Here is a 25,420-nt window from a genome sequence, read left to right as displayed (position 1 = left end):
TGCAGTTTTCAACGGATCGGTTATTATCGGTGGTAAATAGTAATTTTGTCCGGAATTAGAGTGCGCGGTTCGTTAGCGAAATACGAGAGAGTTTGAAAAATAAATTTGGATCGATATCGTGGTATTTAATCGTGATAGAGATTTAGAGTGTTTTAAATTGATTGTGCGATTTTGATATATCTATATTCTTTACTTGTCTTTCTCAATTTATTTTATTGTTCTTTTTTTTTCTTATTTTCTTATTCAGCATTTTAATTGAAAGCTTAAATTTCTATCTCGTAATATAACGCAAGAGTTATTATTATAAACGATATTTCGTAATTTAAACCGACTCGATATGGAATCGGCAATCGTTGATTAATAATAGCGTGGACAAACCACAAATCAAACTTTTCCCGCATACTCGAAAATATCATCAGGCGTTGATTATTAACAAATAGCACAGGAGCGGCATTTTTTACCATCAATGTTTTTATAGCGACTTATTAACGTTCAAATTCATATTTAATTACGATATCAACCCGGTGACACGTAATTAAGCCGAGTCGGCCACAAATTTTCTTTTCAGCTTGCAATTTTCTAACGATCACTCTCATTTCTTAGAGATACGTTTCTTCATAGCAAAAATTGTCTCTCTTTTCGTCGGGAAGAAAAATTAATATCATCAATTTGGATGCATCACGATTATGATTTCCTTCCTAATATCCTCTTGACGTTATTATTCTATACGAATCGATCTCTCTTTCTCATTAAAAGATGTTATTTTTTTAAAAATAATTGGTCGAGGCGAGGCTGTTCGTGTATCGATTCCTCGAGTAATCGAGCAACAATATCGGCATCAACTTGGAAAAGAAGGTGCCAATTTGCCTCTAATAAGCAGCCATTTCGCAGAAGCAACGTTCTGAAGAAACGTTCCTCTATTGATTCTCTTTCATTTTTTTCTTGTGTGAGTTTGAAGTATTTTACCATCTCGATTTTCCTTCTCGTCACTACGATTCCTTTAAGAATGTAAAAAGTGATTTATTTACAATTTGTGTAACAGATGAACAAAGAAAAGTAACTTGAGAAAATTTTAAATTCTTCTTGAGACTCCATTTCCTGCAACTTTCCTTTCTTTTTCTTCCTCCACAAAAACTGCGACTTCGAATCGTTGATCGCATTTTTCTCAAATGACTTTCTTATTATCTCTCACTCGGTGCAATCGCGCGAAATCACGCGATAGTCCTTGAATTATATCCACAGATACGTCACGGAGAGAATTGGCGAGGAGCATCCATCAGATTTTATCTGATGGCCAGGCTCGAATCCTCTCTCTCTCTCTCTCTTTCTTTCTCTTCCAAACTCTTCTCCAATCTCGATTATAGATCACAGCGGGAACCATGTTTGATGAAATGATTTAATCAAAGGTAAACGCGGGCGGAGAACTCGGAGGAAAAATTGTCCTTGTCTGTGAAAATCGTGGAGAATCGCCATATTTCGCTCGTTATCTACGCCCGCCGAGTATTTGCACTGGTAAAATGTATTTACTCTTACGCACCAGAGTTTATCGATCAGAGATATCGGGCAGAATAACGATGGGCAGGGTATCATCGTTGGGTAAACGAAATCGTTTACAAACAATGACGCTTCTCGTTATTTTTGAACGGGAGAGAAAAAAGGAAAGCTTTTGAATTTATTCCATCCTGCTAAGTGATTTCTACTAATAGATTTTCCCCCTTCCCCGTTTAAAATTCTACCAATTTCAATTTTTCGTAATTAAAATTTATTATTCGAATCCTGTTTAATTCCATCTCCAATCGCTTATCTAATTATTTGGGCCAATTTATAAAAGGAAGTAAACCGAAGAGTTATACCGGGGAGAAATACTCATAATTGGATTTTAAACGCTTTAAAAGTTCGAATCGCATTCAATTTCTACGAGGATTGAAAATAATCGTGGCGGGGATCGGCGGTAGTCGGGAAACAGAGTGCGTCCTGGTATTATATGCAGCCTTCGACCGGCGATAATTCAGCAAACGTTGCCGCGGAGTGCCTAGCAGCGATTCCGGTCGGACATAACTTCCGCGAGCCGCTATCGCGGAACTCCACACCTCTACTTTATTAAGTACACACACACACACATACAACGATGGTTCACCAGCCGAACAGATACTCGATACACGATGATACGGGAACCGGGTACAGAGACGTTGGTGAAATAATGCATTCGCGATACTTCGACTCGTTTCGTAAGCAGGATTAAGGGCAGATCGAAGGAACGAGTAATTGTAGAAGCTCGATCGCTCGTCTGGATAATCGAAGAATTATTTAATATCACTCGAGATGTGTGAAATCAATTTTCTTGTGTCCGGGGTAATGATATCTTATATTTCCAGGGTAGTTCCTTCGAAGTCTTTCTTCGAAGAATGAAGCTTCAGAGCGATTCAGATTGAATTAAATTTTTGGAATATTTTTTAATCCATTGAACCTCGAAGGATTGATCTGGTTATTGGTCTCGTTTCACTCGATTTTCATGCAATAGATACTCTTTTTTCAGTGAGTTTTATCAAAAACAATTCTCGTATTTTCGTGGATCGTGACCAACAGAACCACCTCATCGTTTCTGTATCACACGATAACTCGATTAACCGCGATAACCGAATATTTATTATCCTCTGAGATTTCATTTTGATATTCAGTGGCTCCCTCTGTTGCCGCTACTGCGCCCTCGTGCAACGATGCGTTTCTCCAACCGGAAGTTGAACGTCGAGGAGTACACGCTTAAATTCGTGGCGAGATATCGCGGTGGATTGAAATATTGACCCGTTCCTGGTAATACATTTCCATGAAATTTCTCTTTCTCGTTCCCTTAACACCTCAAAATGTAATTCCAACGCAATTTCAAAACCTGCACTCTCATTATATCCATCATTTTCACTCTATAAAGGATTCATATTTCTGAGAGAGATTTTTTTCAAAAAAAACTTCTCTAATGTTTTATCCTCCAGTATTTTTAATATCGCTCGAAATACAAATTCCTTCTTGCGAAAATCTGTCAGCAAGATGATTAGGTAAAACGATCTTCGCTCGGCTCAATCGTGCTTGACCAACATCTTTGACCATCGTTGGCCCAATTAACGAGCGGCACTCGCCTCATTTGGGATAATAAAACTGCGTGAAACAGCGGCTGGCGATTCGACATTCCTTGTCGCGATGCTTCTGTCGCAGATGCATTAATCCGCACGATGTTTCGAAACGACTTACATTTATTTATCACGGTCGCTCTTTTATCGAAATTAAAAGCGAATCGAGACGGAGGAATGGCAGTGGCAAGGATCGATCGAGATATTACGCACGCATCGAATTACGAGAGGGATTATCGTTGTGCTGGGGAGGGGAGGGAGGGGGGAGATCATCGCGTTGCCCACGATAATTATTTCTGCGTTGGCCATAATTATTGCCGGGGTGGCAATTAATTCCTGGCCGAGCGGCAATTAATTTATTGCGGGTTGATTAATTGCCGCATGCTAACCGTTGAGAGACAGTTCGTTACTGTGTGCTTCTGCTGTGGATCGCCCTTTTGGCTGCGATACAAGATCGACCGCCACCGTGACCCTTTGCCTCGGGATTCTTCGGGACATCCGGAGATGCTTTTCCTTTCCTTGTCGTTGGCCGATGTTAAAGTTGGGTCAAGGAGATAGGGATAATTTGTGTTTCCAGCTGGAATATTCATTGCTCTGAAATTTTGATTTTAATCTACGTATCGTTATCTAGCTGTCCTTTCGACTTCAAGACGAGTCCTCTAATGTGACGATTTTAAATTACCGATTAATAGTAGATTAATGGTTGCTATGTAAAGAATATTTCCAAACGAAATTCTACGTACAATAGTCTGAAGAATTTTTAATTTCACACTGCTCGTTCCTATATGTAAATATCTAAGTTTTTTTTTTAATAATAATGATCTAATTCTTTAGGTTGATTGACAGGAAGCTATTCATTTAGAGAATACCACAATGAAGTGATTTAAAGTTTATCATACTGGAACACGTTGCGTATACTTGAACCTCAATTAATCAGACGACATTTGCTGGTGGATTAAAACAGACCACCCACAAAACTCGTAGATATTCCAAAGTTTCTCCACAGAGGGACCATTTTATTAATTGTCACGATCTTAGAGCCATTCGAAACGTTTTTTCCTGTCGAACAAAAATGCAGGCATCGATAATGCGCGACCCTCGAAGAGGCGAACGAACTATCGTATTTTTCTTCCGTTATCGGGGGAGGATCGAGCGATAAATGACGGTCCCCGGTCCATTTTGCGGATGAGATATTGCGTAGATTTTCACTTTTCACCGTGGACCGGCCATTTGCGGCGATCTTTGAGCGCGCTCGAAGAACCAACGCATTTCGATGAAGGATATGCTGTTTGGAAAACACGATTCGTTCCGTGCCGTGGCCATTGTAGCCTCTGGACACGTCGAATTTTTCAAAATCGACCAGGTAGAAGTTCCCCTTTCGTCACGCTGGTTTTTCACTCCATCGTTGGTGAAATAGTTCGTGGAAACGCAGTCGAATAAAATCGTCGATATCCATTTTCCTTTTGCTGAGTTATACGATTCGTATCATGACAAAAAAAAAATATTCTTTCGAACTTCTCCTCGGATCTTTTGTATAAATAATTCATAATATCTGTAAATAAAAAGTTTTAGTATTAGTTGATGAAATTTTGTTTGTTGATCTTCTGATCCGAATCGTTGATTAAAAAAGGAAATCTTTCTTTTTTTCTTTCTTTCTTTCTTTCTTCTTTATGGAATTTTTATCGAAAACAGTTTCAAATATTCTGAAATTCCGAATAAGCGATTTTCGTCCATGAGAGATTAAAAGGATTCTCTTTCTACTGTTTATTGGAAACCTTGATACATTCGAGTTTAATTATAAATATTGTGGATCATACATTGCTATATTTACAATTCGATCGAGCAGGTGGATCCTATTTGTTAATTGTCCATCAGAAATGGGAGGGGAGAGTATATCCAAAAATAAGAACGTACGAAAATATTTTCGTAACGACCAGGAGGGGAAATTAATATTTCGCAGATTGGCGAAAGATAGTTTTCGAAATAAATTATCATGACGAGAGCTGAACTACTGAGTTTCTTTGGCTCTCCACGGCGCGGGGTGATCTCGCGAAATATTATTTAATCCTCACTGGCCGTTCACGCTCGTGGCAATTCCATGATGTTCCTGCCTCTCGAGAATTTAAAACAGTTAAAAAAAAAAATTGTATATGATAGTATGAAAAAAAAAAAAAAAAAAATAAGGGGATATCCAGACACACTTGGACGCTGCGTATATATCATTATGCATATAAGTATAAACCTAAATATTGTAGCTGTTTATTGCATAGCGATGCTTATATTATACTATATAGTGCATTATTCGCGAACATTCAGAAACTTCGGTTTATTCAGTTTTTATTCTTAATATTATTCAGTCTCGAAGCTACAGCTGGACTAACTATCTTTATTTGATATAGCCATTATTCGTGAGACGGTGATTTAAAATTTAAAAGAATTGTACAAATTATATTGATTTTTAGATAGAATATAATCAGTTATTTATTCAGCTGTAAATCGAGACCTTGATCATTTGTGCGTTCCTGAATATGGCGAGTAATGCAATTAGACATACTTAAAGTACTGAATCTCATCAATGGCATTAGAAACGCCTGTATATCTAATTATTCGGTTTCATTAATATACGCATAATCGAGAAAAAAGCGTTTTTAACCTTATTTATTAATATTTAAATCAAATTTTTTCCCATTTGCGCATTCGATATAAAACGTGACAAATTCTTGCCTTCTAAATTCATCTTTGATCATTATTATCGACTGACGATAATTCAATTGTACGATAAACGAAATTATAAAGAAAAAAAAAAAAACTAACATTTAGAAAATAAAAATTCAATCATTGACGACCAACATTTCGTTCACATCGACGGCTAATTAATTGTCTAAAAAGAAAAAAAAAGGAAAAGAATAGAGATACCTAATTATATTTATCACAATATATCTCAATTTTCCTAATTTAATTTCGTACATTTAAACACAGACGAGCAATAAAATAAATGTGATATATATATAAAGATTTATTATATCATAGAAATTTAGTAGTCACTTAACCACTTTATCATTTTCGTATCACATGCGATATTATCGATTCAGTACATGAAAACATTGTAGAGATGGGAATTAAAACTTTATATCAACATTCATTGATATTAATTCACATTAATTAAAATTAATTGATATTAATTACAAGACAAGTAGTATACATCAATCATACGAATGCGTGGGGTAAATAGTATATAAAAGAAAATGAATACTTATAATATAAAAAAACAGCTATATTCTCAAATTCTCTAAAATTAAAATTAAAAAAATGGTCAAAAAATGCTTGAATGTTAAATGCTGCAGAAAATAATTCTCGATATCCAAATGGAAATTATTCTTAGAATTAAGAAAATTGATGGAAAACTGAATTAAAATCATAAAAAATGATTACTGCAAAGAATAAATATACAAGGGGGAAATAATTCATAGCTAACTATGCAAAATATGCAAAATATCATAAAAATATTTGATATAAAAATTCTCGATCGACCTCCTATCATATTATATTCTCCTAATACAAAATCGAATTTTTGATTAAAATTTTCTTTTCTTTTCTTCCACGATTTAGATAATTCCTAGAATTCGACGTCATTTCTAAGGAGCCTGAAAATTTTTAGAATATGAGAATCATTTCCAAGAATTGGCAAAACTCCTAGAAATATTTCTCGATCTATTTCCTATCGTATTATGTTCTCCTAATACAAAATCGAATTTTTGGTCAAGTTTTTCTCTTCGTTTTTCTCTCTTCCACGATTTGAATAGTTCCTAGAATTTAACGTTATTTTTTTATATAATAAGAAATATAATTACATCATATATTCTTATTGACATTTAATTTCTATTTGATTTTTTACTATTTTTTGAAATAAACGAAATATTTTAAATAATAAAGTTAATGCGAGATACTCGATATTTTTTATGCATTATATCGATCATATGATGTATGTAATATTTCGTATATATATTTTTGATAATACTGAAAAACGTTTTAAATAAAAATTGAATTTTAAAATGGGATATAATTTGCTATTAATTATTTTGTATGTTGATAAGTAAAGAACATACAAAGATCAATTTATTTTTTTAAATGAATATATATATTTTTTAATTCAATACATTTCAACATTCTTTATAAAAAAATACATATATCAAAAAATGATTAGTTTAGGAGATAATTGAATATAATTAAATATCCCCTAAACTAATGAATTTTTGCTATAAAAATGGTTTAGTATTTTTTTATAGTAAATAACGAGCATCTTCTATTGAATCAAAAAATATATAGTTTTATTTGAAGAAAGTAATTTAATGTTTACGTAATAACGTAATTAATATCAGAATATATTTCTCTTAAAAACATTCAACCTTTATATGAAACATTTTTCAATAAAGAATAAAGAAAAATAGAGCGAATGTAAATGGTCAAAATGGTAATATCGTGTGTGATACCTTTTTTTCGAGGTCGGTATTTGAAAACATGGAAAAATCCAAAAATATCACATCTATATCTCGTCTGTATAAATATCCTTAACTTTAGATACACAATTTTTAAATACATTATGATTTGTGAACTTGGTTTTTAACAACCGTCGATCGAAAGTATTGAGCTTATTCCCATTTTTACCGATTGCGGTAATCTTCCTCGCATTATTACCAACAGGGGATATTCCTCCGGCAATTTCCTCAAACATTTATACCGACGGAAACGCAACGAAGAAGAAGAGAAAAAGGGAAAAATATGCAAAGTGATCGTGTTCAGTTAATTCTACCTTTGTGGGTCATATAACTTATGCTGTCGGATAGAAGTTTTTCCCTAGCTTGTCGTCGAATTCGCGAACACATAGCTAATATCGTTCCTGCCATTAGACAGAGAAAGCCACAACCGATTCCTATAATCGTACTAAGAACCGTCGATCTAAGGCACACTCTATCGTTCGTGGGTTCATTGGTTCCTGCAATACAGAAATTAATCGATATAAAATAATGTAAAAACTAATAAATAAATAATCTGTTATAATAATTTGATATTTTAAAAATAGAAATTAATTCTAATTGAAGTTACCACTTCGAAAAGCCGTAGTAGAATTCTGGAAGAATTCTGTATCCGCCTCGCCCTCTTGAAGTACACGTAACGATTGGAAGAGATTCACATTCTCCGACAGACTCGTCGCTGGTGTCGATGGACCACCGATTTCTGGCAAAGAACGTTTCGCTACGTTTTTGGCATTTCTCCAATGACACGGTTGGCTCTGCGCGATTATAAATAATTTCATAGCAACAGATCGTTCAAAGAGTACAGTTTTGATAAAAGGATCCTCCATCTTCCTGTACTTACCGGGCATCTTCCGTGGCACATTCTTACGTCACATTCAATATACAATGCTGGCGAACCGGTGAACCTGAACGTTTTCATATAGGCGAATACCTGAGTTTCGAAGAGGCCGCTCTCGGACCAGGATCCACGGAATCTGCTGATTAATTTATCGTCGACGGGACATCCGTATTGATCGATCAACTGGATCCTTTTATTTCCGCCGTTGTGAGCGTAGCAATCGTTCACGACAATGTCGAAACCATCTGTGGACACAGAGAGGCAGAAACTGTACAGCAGAAGCCCGTTTATCTCAGGTTCATTCAGTGGAAGAAAATTTTATATAATGCTCGTTTAATTCAATTACCGTCGATTCAAAATACTCATCTAACCATGAACTTTTATCTTTTATTGAACGAGAAACTATCATACGAATTTTATTTACGACTGATATCACTGCGATATGAGCATCACACGAATTGTTATCGCAATAATTCATTTCCTCGATTGTACAGACAAATCTATACAAACATATATCTTCCTTCTATTCTAATCAACTGGCATTTCATCGATCCATTCTCAAAATAAGAAAAGAAAATCTTTCTGGATCCAGTGGAACATGGAACGCAGCAGCCTTCGTCAATTGGCAATTAACCCTTTACGGACGAGCATTCTCTCAACTCTTATTCTCCTCCCCGAATAGGTCAAGGATATCTTCCAACGAATGAGACGCTAAATTAAATATATCTTAAATATCAGGTATAAAGGAAAATATCTATTTTATCAACGATCCTGTTATAAAATATACAACGTTATATGCCGTTCAACTTAATTTTATTTCGCTTAATCGCAAGTTCGATCGTGGCGCTCGCCCGCAAAGGGTTAAGTATCGATCTCCGGAGAAAAAGTTGCAGGCGACTAATTTTAGATCCTCCAAGGGAAAACACATCCGCGCGGCATAACCAGAACCGTCCGCGTCCCGTTATCCCGAGGAGGTAACACCCGACAGATGTTACGTAGCGCCACGCGATTAAGCAAGCCTCCGGGCTTGCGGAATGGTGGAGCGGTGCAAAGCGAAAATGCGTGCCGCTATATACCGTATTTGCTGCGCATGTAGATAATGAGAGTCAGTGGATCCCCGACGCGGACTGGTCCAGCCACTCTAGTTCCAGTGGTCCCGTAACCGTATCTGATTTCCATGTAGCACTCTGGTGGCTGCAGGGTGAACACTACGGGATTCCCCGTCGCGACTCTGGAAGAAGATATCCGCGTTAGAGGTTTCTCTCTTTTCTTCCCAGCTTCCCGTTAACCGACACTGGGACAAGAGCGAAAGAAATATACATCGACTAATAAGCGATAATTTTCTTCGAGATGAGAGATTGATCGTAAAGATTTTCAACCGCTTACTCGACGTCGAGGAAGGGGAAGGTGACGGTCTTCCAGAAGTCGTATCCGTATTCGCAAGTCACTTTGAAATGCTCGTCGAATTCTTCTTCGATGAGCGGGTTGTACTGCACCGTGACCGTGTTCCACATCAGGTTTTTCTGCGATGAAAACAGATTAAAATGGAACATTTAGATCGATGGATATAATATGCAGAAAGATGTTCGACGAGTATCGCGTTCGTTCGCGTGAAAAAAGTGAAGTATCTTTTGAGGATAAAAATTTGAAATTTTCCTAAAAACTGAAGAATGTATTTCTTTTATCGGAATAAAGAAACGAGATAGAATTTTTATGAATATATATATATATACGTTCGAGATTAATTAAATTGATTAGTATCATACGTGTATCGATAATATTTGTAGAAATGAATTTTGTTTGGATAATAAAAAATTCAAATTTACGACAAACGAGTTTATAACGAGTATATAGTTGGTTATTATTCCCATTACGCAAGCAAACGCGCACAAACTATTTCCAAAACGAAATTTCATCGTTAAAAGCTCAATTTACTATTTCTTTCCAAGTCTAATCGCAACTAGAGAAGCAAATAGATACAGTTTAGTGCACCCGATATAAATCACGGCGCGCGTGTTTAATAAATCACAGGAGAGCGTAACAGAATTATTAACGTCGGCGCGGATTTGCGATTCATAATTGCTAAACCTCTCTAACATGGCACGAGTTGGGCGTATATTAATACGTCGAGTTGGTCGACTGTGGAGATAAAAGGCGAAACAAAAATCGTGTCGATTCTTTTTTTCTCTTTCTTTCTTTTTTTCTCTTTTTCGCGTGTGTTAATCATTATTACTTCTTGTCAAGTGGTCACGCTGCGATGGTAACGAACCACGTCGTGCGCCATGTTGCACGCCTGCTTTACTTACCGTAGGATTTTTTCGACTGTCCTGATGATGGGTGTTCTCGCCAAGGGTGCCGCAACGATTCAACTGAATGTAGAACTCGTAGTAGTCTCGACCTGTTCCGTTCACGTACATGCAGTCCGGGTCGTAAGAGTAACCTTCAATTGAAATTATTATTTTCGTGCTTTCCTATTCTTTGAACGGATCTGTTCAAACAATATATTCATGCTCGGATAATAACGCATCTTGAAAATAATTGGCGCTCTCAATTATATCAATATCATCGGTATTTACAAACGAACAAGCAAATATTTCTTCTCATTTTTTCATATTTCTCTTCTTTCCTAATCGAGAATCGAATCTCTAAAACAATGATAATATATATCTCTTCCAAATTCATAAGAGCGAGTAGGAATAATTTATAAGCGGGACAGTGATCAAGAAGGACGTGCTATTTGCAGATGCATCGCGTGTGCAAAGAGCGGGCAATGCGTTATGCCCCTTTCAAAATAACGGAAGTGGACGATTCGACCATGTGTTGGTCTCGCCTTGGAAAAAGGAAAATTCTCTATCTTCTTCTCCCCTCTCTACGTGCCCGTCTCTCGCTGTGGCGAGCCTCCCGAGGAGATCGTTTCGCGATAACGCTGTGCCATTAGCTCGTCAGCATCGCGGCAGTTTCGAGCGTTGTGTCCGCGGAGATGATGATTGCGAACACCGTGTGAGCTCGTACAGGGAGGACGTGATAGCACGTCCTTCGATGCGGATGCTCGCCAGCACGTTCGCGATTCCCGCTTCTCACGTTGAGTCTTCAAGTTTAACTTACCAGCCGAGTAGAGAAGACCGGTGAAGGAACCGTTGAAACCGATCCTGATCTTCATGTAGTCGTCCTGGCATTCCGCCTCGATGTCTGCAAATTTTTTTTTTTCGTTAGATTTACGAGAGTTAGAATTGCGTTACCCGATTTTTGAAATATGTCGCGATCTACCGTGATTAAATAATCTCGTGCAGAATCTATTTCTGTATTACAAAATTTCAAAATTTATCAAAAGCTTTCCACAATTTATGGTTTAATATCTTTGTAACAATAATAGGGATACGTGGTCCCTATTATTTTGATAAAAATCTACTTGAAAAATCTCGAACGTGACCTTTTCCTAAATCCAAAAGTACCAAAATATTCCCTTTTCCTAAATCGCGCATTTTACCCAACTTTCCCATCGACGCGATCGATTTTCACGAGGCAAACGACTCGTCATCGCCGTCCAGTTTTCGTTTCGCGATCGGAAGCAACAGATAAATCGGCCCTAACGAGCCAAGAAAGCGGCACAATGCCGAAACATGGCGCGGCCTCGTGTCGAAACGGTCGGAAAATCGGGGGATCCATCCGGTGGGCGGAAAGCAGCGGAAAACCGGTCGCCGATGACGAGTGAAAGTAAACCGGCCAGCCCCCTCCCCTTTTATAGGCGCTCTTCGTGGTAAGGAGCCGTTTCCATCGTAAAACGACGTAATCCACCACGTGAGCGGTGGAAGATGGACGGCGTTAGATGGAGGCTGCAGATAGTCACACTCGAGGTGATTCTCGATGATACAACGTTTCGCAGGGAGAACGCTCTCCCTCTTCCTCTCCTTTTTCCCTCCCTCCGGATGGAAAAAGCCGTGTAGTTGGGTGGGCACACGCGTTTTCGACCGCACGCACGCTTATTACAATTGCGGATACGTACTTTGTGCTCATCGGCCGGCAAAACATACGAGAGCAAACAATGGAGTTGCGGTTGCGCAACTTTTGATAGTCGCCCGAGTACACGCGGTCGAGCAGGCGGGTGGGGAACGTTCTTCACTCGCGAGTTCCGTCCGTGAATCCGCGCGTTTAACCACCTTATGGTGGGGAAGAAGAAGTTTGAAAAGGTTTTCAAACTTCGATTGTAAAATAATGATAATCGCGATTTTATTGTTTGAAAGGAATTGAAGATAAATCCTGCATACGATTACCAATGTTACGTTCGATTCTATTGATTTTACGCAATACGAAGGAAATAAGGAAAGTAGTTTTGTATTATATAAATGTGGCTTTATATTATATTTATATAATCATCTTTCCATGAATAAATTTTTATGAAGCAATATTGACCGTGAAAGACAATACGTATAATGAATATATTAATGAATTGTGTATTGAAATCTAGATATCCATTGTTTTCAGAGATTTATAAGGATTATATAACATATCTCGAATGGGAACGGGTCAAGTCGTTTGTGTTTGATTTCGCGAAACTGACGAGGGACGAGGTGAATGACAGGTAATCTGGAAAGTTTGAAAGGGATAGGCAACATCTCGTCCGCATTGATGTTGGATCTTTGATGCTCTTCGTAGGATTTAATTACGATCCCTCGCTCCAAGGATCTCGTTTTAAACAGCCCTATTTCACTTTGATTACAACCTAGCTAGAGAACAAAATAAGCAGAGTATCTACCTCTTTCAGGAAGTGGAACGTACGAAACGTAGATTCTAAACCTCGGCCTTTCATTTAAATCTCGTTACCTTGAATTCTTAAATCGCAGTGTAAAAAGACCAACATCCTGACAGCTCTTAAACTCTCTCTAATTATGAAAATACCAGGTGTATGTCTAATTTGATCATCATTCTTCCTCTAACAATAATTTAGTTAATTCTTCCTAAAAAGATCGTTTGCTCGCATGCCCTTGATTTAGTGCGATTATGAATGTATAGATTAATTTCCATTACCAGATCCATTATTGTAAACGATTGTTGTAAAGAAATATAAAGATCATATCATTATCGAGAACGGTCGATGCAGATGAAGTTTTTTCTCATTGCTAAATGCCGAGCTGCAAGATTAGAGCAATTTCTAAATGATGACGTTTACCTGAGTATGCAACAAAGTTTAACTTCGTCGATTTGCATACCACGATACGTATTTCAACTTCCATTTTAAAGCGATAAAACGCATTCCAACATTTGCTTCTTGCAAAAATTTGCGATCAATATAAAATATAGACAATAAAAATTGCAACTTTAAGACCTTATGTGAAAATACATAATCGAGGCACGTAGAAAAATCTATTTCAAAAGAATTCCTCTTCGACTCGTGTTACACCTTACGTGCCACCACTCGTTTTCGATAAATCATTCATGCAGAAGATGCCAATAATAAAATAAAAGGTAACGGATCACGGCCGTAAAGGATAGCTCACGGACAATGATGAAGAGGCGAGACAAACCCTCGACCCGGCTACGTAGAAATGCTGGTGCACAGGAGGATGGATTAAAGCTAATGGGCTTTCTTTCGCGTAATCGACGATGCCGCGGGTGGCCGCCACGTTTCCCGCAGAGAGGCCCTTTACGGCTTCATCGGGACTAAGAAGAAACGCTCTCCGACTCGACTCAATCTCTCGGACGAGCGTCTATTTCAGAAACGTCTGTTCCACCACGATTCGTATCAATTTACCTCTCGATCGAGCCGCCCTCCGCCCTTAACAATTGCCTCGTAACCGAGCGTATATCTCCGAGATTACGGTCTAGGAGGAGGCAACGCGCATTTATTTATTGGGGAAAAACTCGCAATTTCGCGAATTACGGCCTCCACGGGTCACCACGTCCTCGGGATAAGATCGAGGAGAGGAACGCGCGCGCGCGAGGATAATAGAGAAGTGAAGGGAAAGGAGAGACGCGTTGATTTCTCAGGCGTCGGGTGTGCCGTACGACTTGCCGACACCGTTTTAATTGCGTCCACTCTAACGGTAGCCGCTCGTGTTCCGAATGCCAGGCCAGCGTCGAGGACGGCCACGATGGATCGATCGATCAAATCGCTTCCCGGCCGTGGACGGGTACTTGGATGCGTGGAGAAATGGCGGCAATAACGGAGACGCGGTAACGGTTCTCGAGGGTGAAAGCGTTTGGCTTCTTATTGGAGAATCTTGGGCTCGAGGATTTAGAAGGCGACGATAGGATGAAAGTGACCAAGGTCGGCTACGATAAATGTGTAGGTTGGCAATATTTTGGAAGTTGGCAAGTTTCCTGTTCGTTGGACGATACGATTGAATTATTATACGAGGATCTTGGTGTTTGAACGTTTCTTCTTCTTTATTCCTTCTTTTTCGTTGTTATTTATAGATTGAAATAGGAGTTTTAAATTATCGGTAAAAGATTTCATAGTATTTCTGAATCACTTACGTTGAACTCGAGTGGTATTAGGCCTGTATCTCCTGTGTTCCCGATCCCAAGATTCCGGATGCCTCTTCCACTCCTCGTCCCCGACTACCCCTGTGCCTCCGCCTCCGGGTATTCCTTGCAAACCCTGGAGAGTTTGAAGAGCTTGAAGATTCGGGCTCAACGGTCTTCCTTTCAATGACGGTACTGGCACATACGCTGCTCCGTCTCCAACGTATACCACCTGTGTAGATTAATGAAATTATGTAAATTCAATTACTTTCGATGAATAAATATAAAATGAAATTGAAGTCAAGAGGTTCAACAATTATTTAACAACTTCTAGTTTCTTCCATGAAATGTATTTTTATATGCATAGTTTTCCTTTTTCTCTATAAAATCGACCTAGTAGAATTCTTGTTACTTGATATATAGATTCTTGATATTACACTTTTTGTACACCCAAAATCTCACGTATATTCTTCTTTCATTTATCGAATAATTCGTCTCCAAAATAAAAAAAAGAAAAAATCAATGCCAATATATTATAGGATTCGCTAATACATCCTCGACAGAGGTCTATCTTCCCAACGATGCAACCGCAATTTCCGGCGCGGAAACGAGCGATCTCAGAGGAAAAGCGAAAACGACGAGGCGAAAAGAAAAAGAAGAGCGTGACCAACGGTTCACGAGTTCGTTCCTCTCGAAACATTCGTTCTCGATGCATTCGCGCCGAGATAATACTCTTTGTCGCGCAACTTCCACGAGTTCCTTTGCTCGATTTTCTCGGGTGCACGTATTTTATGAGTGCACCAATATGTTTTGAGGGAAGAGTGTTGCTCGTGGCTCGAGAAAAATCGTTTGCGGCTCGTAGTTATGGTGTTAATACCAGCCACCTCGAAGGTTTTAAAGAATCGTGAAAGCCAAGTCTATCTGTGACTTTGTATCGGTTCTGTTTCTGGTCTTAGAGTCCTCATTTTACGAGGTTGTTTCGTCTTACAGGCATAGCATGCAGAGTTTACTGGAAGGAATGGAGAATAAGAAGAAGAGAACGACATGCAATGTGGACGAAAAAGAGCAGAATTCTTGTGGAATGAATCGACTTACGGGATTTCTAGTATAAGTTACAGTTATAGATTTTATTATTTGGAAGGATTATATTACACGATTTTTTAAAAAGAATTACTTTTTAACATCTATTCGTTCGAAAAAAAAAAAAAGAAACTTAATATTCAACGAAATTGAGGATTAATCCTTTCTTAAGCTGCTCATTTATAACAGATATCTTTCTTATTTCTCGATATTATTCCTTCGATTCTATCGATACCGAAAAAAAGAAATTCACAATCAAAATGAAATTCAAACTTCCATCCCAACATTTTCTCACAGTGGTCCAACAATGGACAGGTATCATCTCGTAATCTGTATCGAGTAAGGCAAGCCACGTGGTTAGTGGTAATCGCGGACCAGCAAAAAGCCAGCGAAGATCCTCCATATGCTGGTACCAGTGGAAACAATCGTGTCGTTACACGCTCCTCTTCTCCGATCTCTCGCCTCTTTTTTTGCCTCATTCCTCCGCCCGTTTCTCCGCCTTTTACCAGCTCTTACCACCAGCCTCTGGATTCTTTCTCGGATTCCTCCTCGTGTATTCTCCACCCGAATCAACTTATCCGCGTGAACAACTGACACGCAACATTCTCGTTCCGCTTCCATCTTCCCTCCGTTCCTCTATTTGTTCTCCAGTTGGACGAGCAAAATTATTGCTTTTCACGGATTCTACTTTTCTACCATTTCTGGAACTCGAGTGGCGTTTATGGACCGCTAGAGTGGTTACTAGAGTCGTTCCTCTCGTGCTATCTTCTGTCTCTTCGTTTTATGGGGAGAGAGGATCTTTACAAGTATCGTCTTCAGGAATGCTTATGCGAGATTGAACGTTGGATACGTTGGAAAGAGGGTTGAGACGGAACGGTTGGTTTCCGCGAAAGTGGATAATTCTTTTTAGAAATATCTTAATGGAAAGTCTCTTGTAGAAAGTTTTCAGATTTAACCATTTTTCGTACTTGATAATTCCTCGCGTTGTGATAACGAAGAGTTTCTTCTTTCTTCAAAATCTTCCGATTTTTAATTTTTCAAGTTCGAAACGATATGACAGTGTATGGAATGGATTAAAATGAAACGTTTGAAAATAAAAACGTTCTAAAAATGAGAATTTCACGCGAAGTATTCTCAGGAGATGGATTTTCTTTGTGCGATTCTGAATCCACTTGTGTGTCACGGCAAATACGATGTGACATTCGTGGATAGTATACTTCTTTTAACACGAGATCTTCCTTGCGGCCAGTTGTCGATGGTCTATCGAGTCTCATCATGCGCTCATGCGATGATTAACGGTCGCGCGGTTAGGGCGTCGAAAGTCATTAGTCGAGTTATGATCGGTCAGATGAGAGCTAGGTGAATGCACCTATCGTATCTCCAAGCTTGTCCCTGACCTACACCTGTTCATCAACCGAGCCTGATTATCCCTATCATTTGGTATTTCTTATGAATTCCGCGTGATCCAGCTAATTCCAGGTTGTTAGCGATTGGAATTCCCTTGTGGTGCGTACGAGATTGCACAAAGTATGTTTTATAGTCCTTTCTTTTACGATTTGTTTCATTGTTGCGTCGATATTCAGATCACTGAGTATTTCAGATTGGAAAAGTTTGATTGATTATCAGGGTTGGAAAAAGCTGTTCGAGTTTGTTGTAGGATAATGATACATTACAGGAAAAATAAAAAGTGATTTATAGATTCGAAAGGCTGAAAATTATCACGTGGAATTTATCTCGTGAAATTCGTGTTTGGAAAAAGAATAACTTTCTTCGTATATTTTTATATTCTCCCATTTCGATATATTGAATTGGCTTTTATTTATAACTACGTGTATTGAGATATAGCAATTTAAAATAATATGAAAATTATAATGTAGCTTCATTATTTATCAATATTTTTCCTCGGCTCTCCTTTTTTTACCGTACACGTATCAATCTTAGAATAATCTATGAAATTTCGATATTTTTATAACTTGATATTTGAGATTCAATAATAATTCAATATAACTATTACTACTACTTTTCAATTATATCGAGAATAATGTTGAAATTTTCTTATACGAACGCTATTACCATTCTACGAAAAAAGAAGCAGAAATAATGAGACATTGGTTAATAGTCATCGCAAAAAAAAAAGAATCGATCTACAGAGTAGATTTTGCTACATCGTAATGCACAAAGAAATTGACGTTTCGTCGAATCTGGTTCGACTTCACGAAAATACTTACAGCTTCGTGGTCGCTGGCCTCGTGCGTTAACGCTTCCCTGGTTTCGTTGTGAAGCATGTCGTCCTCCTCGGGATTTGATCCACTTCCGGCCCAATAATCCTCGGTTGTCTCGTCCAATACGGAGTCCTCCGCGTTTCCATCTCCGTTGTCTCCGTTGTCATGGCTCGCCGCCTTTAAAATTCACGTTTACTCTTACCTTCTACGAAAAAGTTTCAATTTTGATTGCCTCTGTGAGATTCTACCTGACATGGAAGCGTTGCTGCTGTCAGAAGCCAGACGATCGCGTATCTGAAACGAGAAAATCATCTTTATGTTATTTTAATTATTCCCAAATTTGTTAATACTGTTTGTAAAATAATTATTTTGAAATCTGATATGTTACACTACTTTTCTAACATTATTCTAACAAATATGCACTAAAAAATAATTTTAAAAAAGTAATACAAATGGAATTTTATCAATGGAAATAAAGATATTAGATTAAATATTTCACTTTTAAAATATAAAATTACAATCGATACAAAGAATTCGAGTCAATCAAGTTATCCACCAACTTACGAGATACTCATCCAAAACAAAAAATCAATTCGAATATTAAAAAACTTTGCATTTCCTACAATTCCAAAGAAAAAGTAGTAAATTCATCCATACGTCGATTTCTATTCAGCACACGTATCTATATTCCAGACCCGTTCCCCGTGCACGTATACACGTTGTCCAAAGAAAGTGCAGGTTCTCTGTGATTAGCCAAGGGAAGCCGAGAAGCCTGAGAACACGGAGGCGGGATCTGAACGCGCACGTCCGTTCACGCGGTAACAGGCCGCGGACCGACGCGAATTTGCGATAATAACGAAGGACAACGGACGGATAGAATCGCGGGAAACCATAATCGGATCATTGCCAGCCGTGACTCGTCGCAATCGCTCTCCTCATCCAGGGAATCCTCGTCGATGTGTCACGATGCTCGCATACGAAACGCGTTTCCCTATATTTCGGTCCGAGATGGACTATTCCTTAGCCGAGGTAGCAAGAAGTTCCCATAGAACGCGCCACGAGGAGGCGAGTGGAGCGAGAGGGATGAGTCATCGTTTTTCTTGTTCGCAAGATGAGAAAAAGATGCCGACGAGACGAGATGGACCAGATCTCGAAGACGTTAACGCATTGCGATCCGTGTCACCTTGATTCACACAGATGAATTCGTTCCTCTTTTGTTCTACCACTTCCTTCTTCCCCTTCTCATTTTAACCACTTCCTTTCTTCTACTATGCTCGTGTAACGGGCCTCTGCTTCTTCGATCTCCTTGATTTCGATCCTGCCCTTCTTTATTCTCTACGTCTTTAAAACGTTTATGATTCGACGATCGATGAATCGGGAGAGGATACTTTTTCAAGCATATTTATCATTTGATAAATTTGTACTCGATGTTAATAAACGAGATTTGAATTTTGTCGATATTTAACGTATGTTAATACGTAAATCACGATATATACAAAGCATAATATAATGTGATTTGTAATATCTGAAGGATAAAAGGAGAAAAACTTTATTTCTTTACGAGATGAAATAGAGCTTCAAAGAGTAAAAAGTTTCGTATAAATTTACGGTACCACGAATTAACTTGATTAACATATTCATCGTGTCGAGACTGTATATTAACGATTCTTATTAGATCAGTTTACTAGGTTAGTGAGAAGAATATAAGGTTGAATCTCGATCGAAGAAAAATTGGTGGAATTCAACGTGTATCTCTAATGAAAGTTCCAGTTCATTTAAGATCGATAGGAAAAAGTGACTCCGGAAAGTCAGTTTTTCCCTCGATTTGCTCTGGACTGGTTATCTTGCTATAAACACACGTTCGAGGGATCACTATGATAGAGGTGGTAATGAGGCAGTCGGAACCGGTGTAATTTCTGTTATCGAGATAAACGCGCGTGCACGTTAACTCCTCCTAATGGCAGGGATGGGGCTCCTTTCAGGACTGTTAATTGCGAAGCTGCGGCTTCTCGCGGAAATCGACAGCTTCCCACGAACGAGAGGCCTCGATTAAAAATGTGACGCGTCGAGTTAATCCCTCCTGAACAAATTGTTTCGATGACGCTATTCAAATTTATTTAGACAGAAATTCGTAGATTCGTAAATATAAAGAATTGTTTTCACGTCCTAAAATTATCTTTGTATCAATCAGATCATTCGTGTGTGTTAAATTATTTGTTCGCGTTTAATTTTTATTTTTATTTTCTACCCTAGTAATAAATTTCACGATTTTGTGGGATAAGTGGAACGTATCCGAAAAAAATTATTTTCCTATCGATCCCTAAGGCATGAGAAAAATATTCGCCAATTAGAAATCGCGAGCGATACGATTGCCTGAGAAACAGGGACGGAAGATGGCCGGAAGGGAAGATGTTCGAAACAAACGGATCTCGTTCAACTATTTTGTTAAAAGGTTTTATTGCGCGAGCGTATCAATCCGTTCGCCACGCGTAATTATTATTTGCTCGCTGGCGGCGCGGTTAAACGGAACGGAAGGTGTTAAGCGTGGGATGGCCGACTCGAGAATACGAAGGAGGATGATGGTCGTTAATCACGCGTAATCGCACAGACCACATGCGAGCGTGGGTGGAGGATCGCGAGTATGTTAATCGTTAAATGCCAATGTTACGATTTCGCGTGAGATATCGATCTCCGATCGACAACCTAGCTTCAGATAATGATGTTAATTACTAATCAGAGATATCTGTGAGAACTAGCGAAGACATTAATTCGGTTTCGAAGGAAATATTACGAATACTTAGTAATATTTTTTTTCAATTTAGATGCGAAATGTCCTCCAGACTATTTCAGAAATCTCTAGATCAATGTTCCTATATCTTTAAGATACTCTTTATACTTTCTCATATATTTCATTCGATTATCTTCATTATCTTGCTAACCAAGTACACACAAAATTGCATTTCTTTCCATTCCATATTCCTTCATCCGAACCAACGTCCAAACCAAAATCCAGTTCAATATCTCTTCCTCTTTTGTCGAAATTGACGAAATAATCGACGATACAAGATTTGGATTGAGAGAACAACAAAACCAGATGAAGAATAAGGAGATGGAAATTCAATGCGATGTTTCTTTCGAAGTTACATGCGCCGAAACGCAAGATAAATTTGGGGCAAAAGAAAGGAAGGAACGCAAAGAGAGAATGGTGAGGCGATTCTTGTTTCAATTCCGTTATTCCAAGTCTCTGGAGGTTTTCAGTCGCCTCGGGCACGAAAATCTTGGAGCGGGCGTGGATCCGCGTCGCGAGAGGGAGAGCGTAATTGGCGCGGTTCGTGGTCGCTCGCGATCTGCCAGGATCGTCGCCGCGAGCGATTCCACGTCTGTGAGAAACGTAGCCGGAGTTGTGGAGTCCTCCTCGTTTCGTTCCATCCTCCACCCGCAGTTACATTGCCGTACAGTTACGCATTTGAAAGTCAGATCGCAGCGACAAGCGTTGTGCGTAATTTACGAGCGTTTTCCGTGTGGCGATAATGCCGCTCGAATATCGTTCCACAGCTATGAATTATGACTATTTGTTGATATTCATAAACTTCCGACTTGCTCGCTCCAACGATCGCTAGAATAAGAGAATAATATATAGAGTACGTGTATTGATTGTAATTCTCGTGTAGAAATATTACGTATATGCGTTTATTTCTTCTTTCACTTCGTCCTATTTATTCGTCTATTTTATTCTGTAGTATTGATTAATTTTTTTAGGATAAGAAATGTCGAGTTTTTTAATTAATTTATACCGCGTAATTTAAAGATTTTGTATCTCTCGGTGTGTGCGTGATTTTAAAAGTTAAAATTCTCAGCGAGATTACTTCATCGTATTCTAGGCAAATGGATACTCAACGCAACAATTTATGAAAAATTCCACGTGTTTCTTGCGAACATCGGGCGTTGGGTCAGGCTGAAAAACCATAATCGGTTGAACTCGAACAAGAAGTCGACCTCATCATGTTTTCCGTCGTTAATGGCCATTTTACCGTTCCTCATCGATTCCAAAGTTTCGATCTTGCTTCTCGTTTCACGATCTCGTACGATTAGCGAACCAAAAGTCGTTCGATTTTCGATGTCTCGTCACGCATGGAATTATCAAGATCTGTGGGAACTCGAGGAACAACGAGCATCCTGTGAATTCGAAGCCGTTCGAGCGAGACACGAATTTCGAGACAGAAGAAGACGTTCGAGGCCCCTTTATCCTTGAAGAGGTTGGCACAACTGTCGCGGTTAAACGGAGTAAAATATCACTTTGAGCAATCGTGCGTATCAAGATCGAGGAGACGTCTGGCTGACTCTTTTTGACGAGCGAATTTCTCTCTTTTGTCGGGAGGAGAAATAAAAATGGGAAAAATTGTCGAGAATGAATTGAGAATAAGTCGGAACCTAAGAATTTTTAGTCTTACAAGGGTATATCTTGTAAGAAAAATTTGTTGAAACAAATTGGCCTTTTTATCGTAGATATCGCAGCTTAAATTTACTATGACCGATCAATAAGATAAGAAATATAAAAATGAAACGTAATTTTTTGCTGTGGATTAACAGTGGAAAAAAGAGATGAATTCGAAGCTAGACATTGGTATTTCCCCGTGTTTACGCACGACAATTCGTAGCTATGAATTACGTGCTTTCCAGCCGACAGTCATTTGTGGTTAACCAACGATCACTGTCTACAAGACTAGACGAGAGGGATGATGGATTATTTTGTGATTCCCATCCTGGGAGTAAGAAGATCGACAAGGGTGCGCTTCGACAATTCACTTCAAACGTTTCCAAATCTAATAATCCCTTCAATTTTTTTTTTTCACTACATACATCACACGATTTACTCGTGTTCAAAAATTGGACGAATCACGAATGGGAAGAAACATCATCAAAAAGGAATGTGACCAATGATCGAGGTCAACCGATAATCGCACAGTAGCTTTAATAAATAACGTTAATTCACGATCGTAATTTTCTGACCGCTGCATGCATCATCGTTCGCTATTAGCTCATAATGATGTAACTACCGGTATAAAGAGATAGCAGCATCATTCAACGATCTTCGATGTGGCTACACGATCGTACGAATATATCCTGGATCGATGACCTTGAACGATCGGATCCAAGGATTCACCATGATAAGGTGCCGTTGCTTCCATTTCATTTGATCCTTTATGAATGTCTCTGGGATTTACGGTACATCGTAGCGATCCCCTCGATAAAATATCCGATTGATTTTACAATCAATTGCGAACGATTCGAAAATAATTGTTTCGTCGATCCAGGCTTATATAGACTTTCTTGAATAGATTTAAGGATAATGGATTCGATTTAATTCAGGTCGATCGTTCGTTGCTAGATTTGCAGGAGCAAATTCTGAAAGAACATAGATGAATTAGAGGAGAGATCGATTAGAAAAAAGATTTGATGTTTGACTTTTTTATCTTTGAATATCTTAAAAAAAAATCATGTCAAATTTTATACCCGTTAATCAACAATTTTCAAAACGTTCGAATACTTGTTTATAAATCGATTTAAACTATTTATAATTAATATCTATAGTCTACCAAATTCAACAATCTTTCCTATTCGATCTCCCAATTCGATGAAACAATAATAAAAGATCGTATGCGAGAAAAATCATCCCTTTACGCTCTCTTCCGGATTTAACGTGTATATCTAACCTATCCGTAATTTATCGAAGCACGCACTAATGGAACTCTCGTTTTCCCCGCGGTACACCGTATCCCTTATCCGCCTTGATCTCGTACCAACGATTCATTAAGTTATCAATAACACGTCGAGGATCGGTAATCACCAGCCCGTTTATCCCTGGCTCGTACACAAAGTGTCCATCAACCTTACTTCCTCCACACCTGCGCGATCCGTCTAACGACTCACTAAATCGTCAATAACGCCTCGAACATCCTGTCGACGGATTCGATTTATCACTTGATCCATCTCCGGTTAAATCTGACCGATAACTTCGACTCGTTCACCGTTTTCCACGCTAAGATCGATCGAGATCGGTTAAAAAATTCGATAACGCACGCAACTTTTCCCATTTGATTAAGTACGAGCGATTTCGATGAGAAGGCACGTTTTATTTCTTATTGCATTCGTCTTCGTTGGGATGGAGTCAAGACAATCGCGTTTACAGTTCTCGATTGTAATAAGATGTTTGCGCAGAGTAAAATCATTATAAACGCGAAAGCTTAAATAGAAATTTGCTTCGTGTCGCGTATGCATAATATTCTTAAGTCTCCATTCTCGAGATGTGAACGGAAAGCACATCGATAAATTTTTCATATTCCACGAATCGTTGACGAAATGTTGACGCAGCTATCTTACGTATATGTAACTTTACAATATTACATACGCAAACGAATTATTCCTAGCATGTAAGAACGTAATTCCACGATCGAAATTCCAATCAATATCCGTAAATTCCTCGAGTTTCAATCGAGACACCTGGCCAACGATCGTACCAGCTTTATCGCAAGTATTCGCGAAATTAACCTGACCTGGTTCACGTAGGACGGGATTTCGGGCGTCCATTGAAGCGTGGATAAGTTATACGCTTGGAAACTTCATCATTTCCCCGAGGACGTAAATAGGAATAATTTCCATCCTTGGTATAATCTTCCATCGTGGATCCCGATCTTATCGATCGCTTTTTCACGGCCAAGATTTATCGGGTCGCCTCTCCAGGAATTCAATTTTACTCTTATCGCGCGTCGTGTCGTTCGTTAAGACCAGGCACCCATTTTTCCCCCCTTCTCGATAGACAACGTTGCATCCCAATTCCCGCGGATGGAAGGTCGAAACAAGAAATGGAAGAAAGGGGAAAAATACGGGGATGATCGAGAAGAAGGAATGATACACCGTTACCGTTGCTTTTAACCGATGCTCGACCGAGATTAGGCTAATGCACTAGCTCGCGATAATTATAATGCGGGAGTGGCGCGATTGGCAAGAAAAGGAACGAGGCTCCTCTTCCATATTCTTGGTAATCGATTAATTTAATATAATAATTTGAAAGAGTTGCTCGAATAGATTGATCGGATCAGACAGAAAAAAAGGATCGATATAGTTTGGTATAAAAGGAATTTGTAAATGTAGTTATACAAC

The 25,420-nt window shown here is 38.7% G+C and overlaps 1 protein-coding gene across 2 annotated transcripts in view; it reads right to left on the bottom strand.

Annotated features, from left to right (window-relative positions):
- Nucleotides 1-4,871: 4,871 nt before the first annotated feature.
- LOC107993541 (uncharacterized) overlaps nucleotides 4,872-25,420 on the bottom strand; it is a 61,258-nt gene continuing 40,709 nt past the window's right edge. For both annotated transcript variants that reach the window (XM_017050001.3, XM_062073784.1), the window contains 10 exons: nucleotides 18,508-18,553; nucleotides 18,266-18,436; nucleotides 14,970-15,189; nucleotides 11,601-11,684; nucleotides 10,802-10,935; nucleotides 9,882-10,018; nucleotides 9,572-9,726; nucleotides 8,499-8,740; nucleotides 8,226-8,412; nucleotides 4,872-8,115 (listed from right to left, as the gene is read on the bottom strand). In XM_017050001.3, coding sequence (XP_016905490.1) covers nucleotides 7,919-8,115; nucleotides 8,226-8,412; nucleotides 8,499-8,740; nucleotides 9,572-9,726; nucleotides 9,882-10,018; nucleotides 10,802-10,935; nucleotides 11,601-11,684; nucleotides 14,970-15,189; nucleotides 18,266-18,436; nucleotides 18,508-18,553 — 1,573 coding nt within the window. In that variant the 3' untranslated portion in view covers nucleotides 4,872-7,918. The remainder of the gene's footprint in view (nucleotides 8,116-8,225; nucleotides 8,413-8,498; nucleotides 8,741-9,571; nucleotides 9,727-9,881; nucleotides 10,019-10,801; nucleotides 10,936-11,600; nucleotides 11,685-14,969; nucleotides 15,190-18,265; nucleotides 18,437-18,507; nucleotides 18,554-25,420) is intronic.

The sequence above is a fragment of the Apis cerana genome, linkage group LG1 (genome assembly GCF_029169275.1).
Source record: "Apis cerana isolate GH-2021 linkage group LG1, AcerK_1.0, whole genome shotgun sequence".
In the NCBI taxonomy this organism is placed as follows: Eukaryota; Metazoa; Arthropoda; class Insecta; order Hymenoptera; family Apidae; genus Apis; species Apis cerana.
The sequence above is the reverse complement of the archived record's forward strand: the minus strand, read 5'-3'. Positions and strand labels throughout refer to the sequence as shown.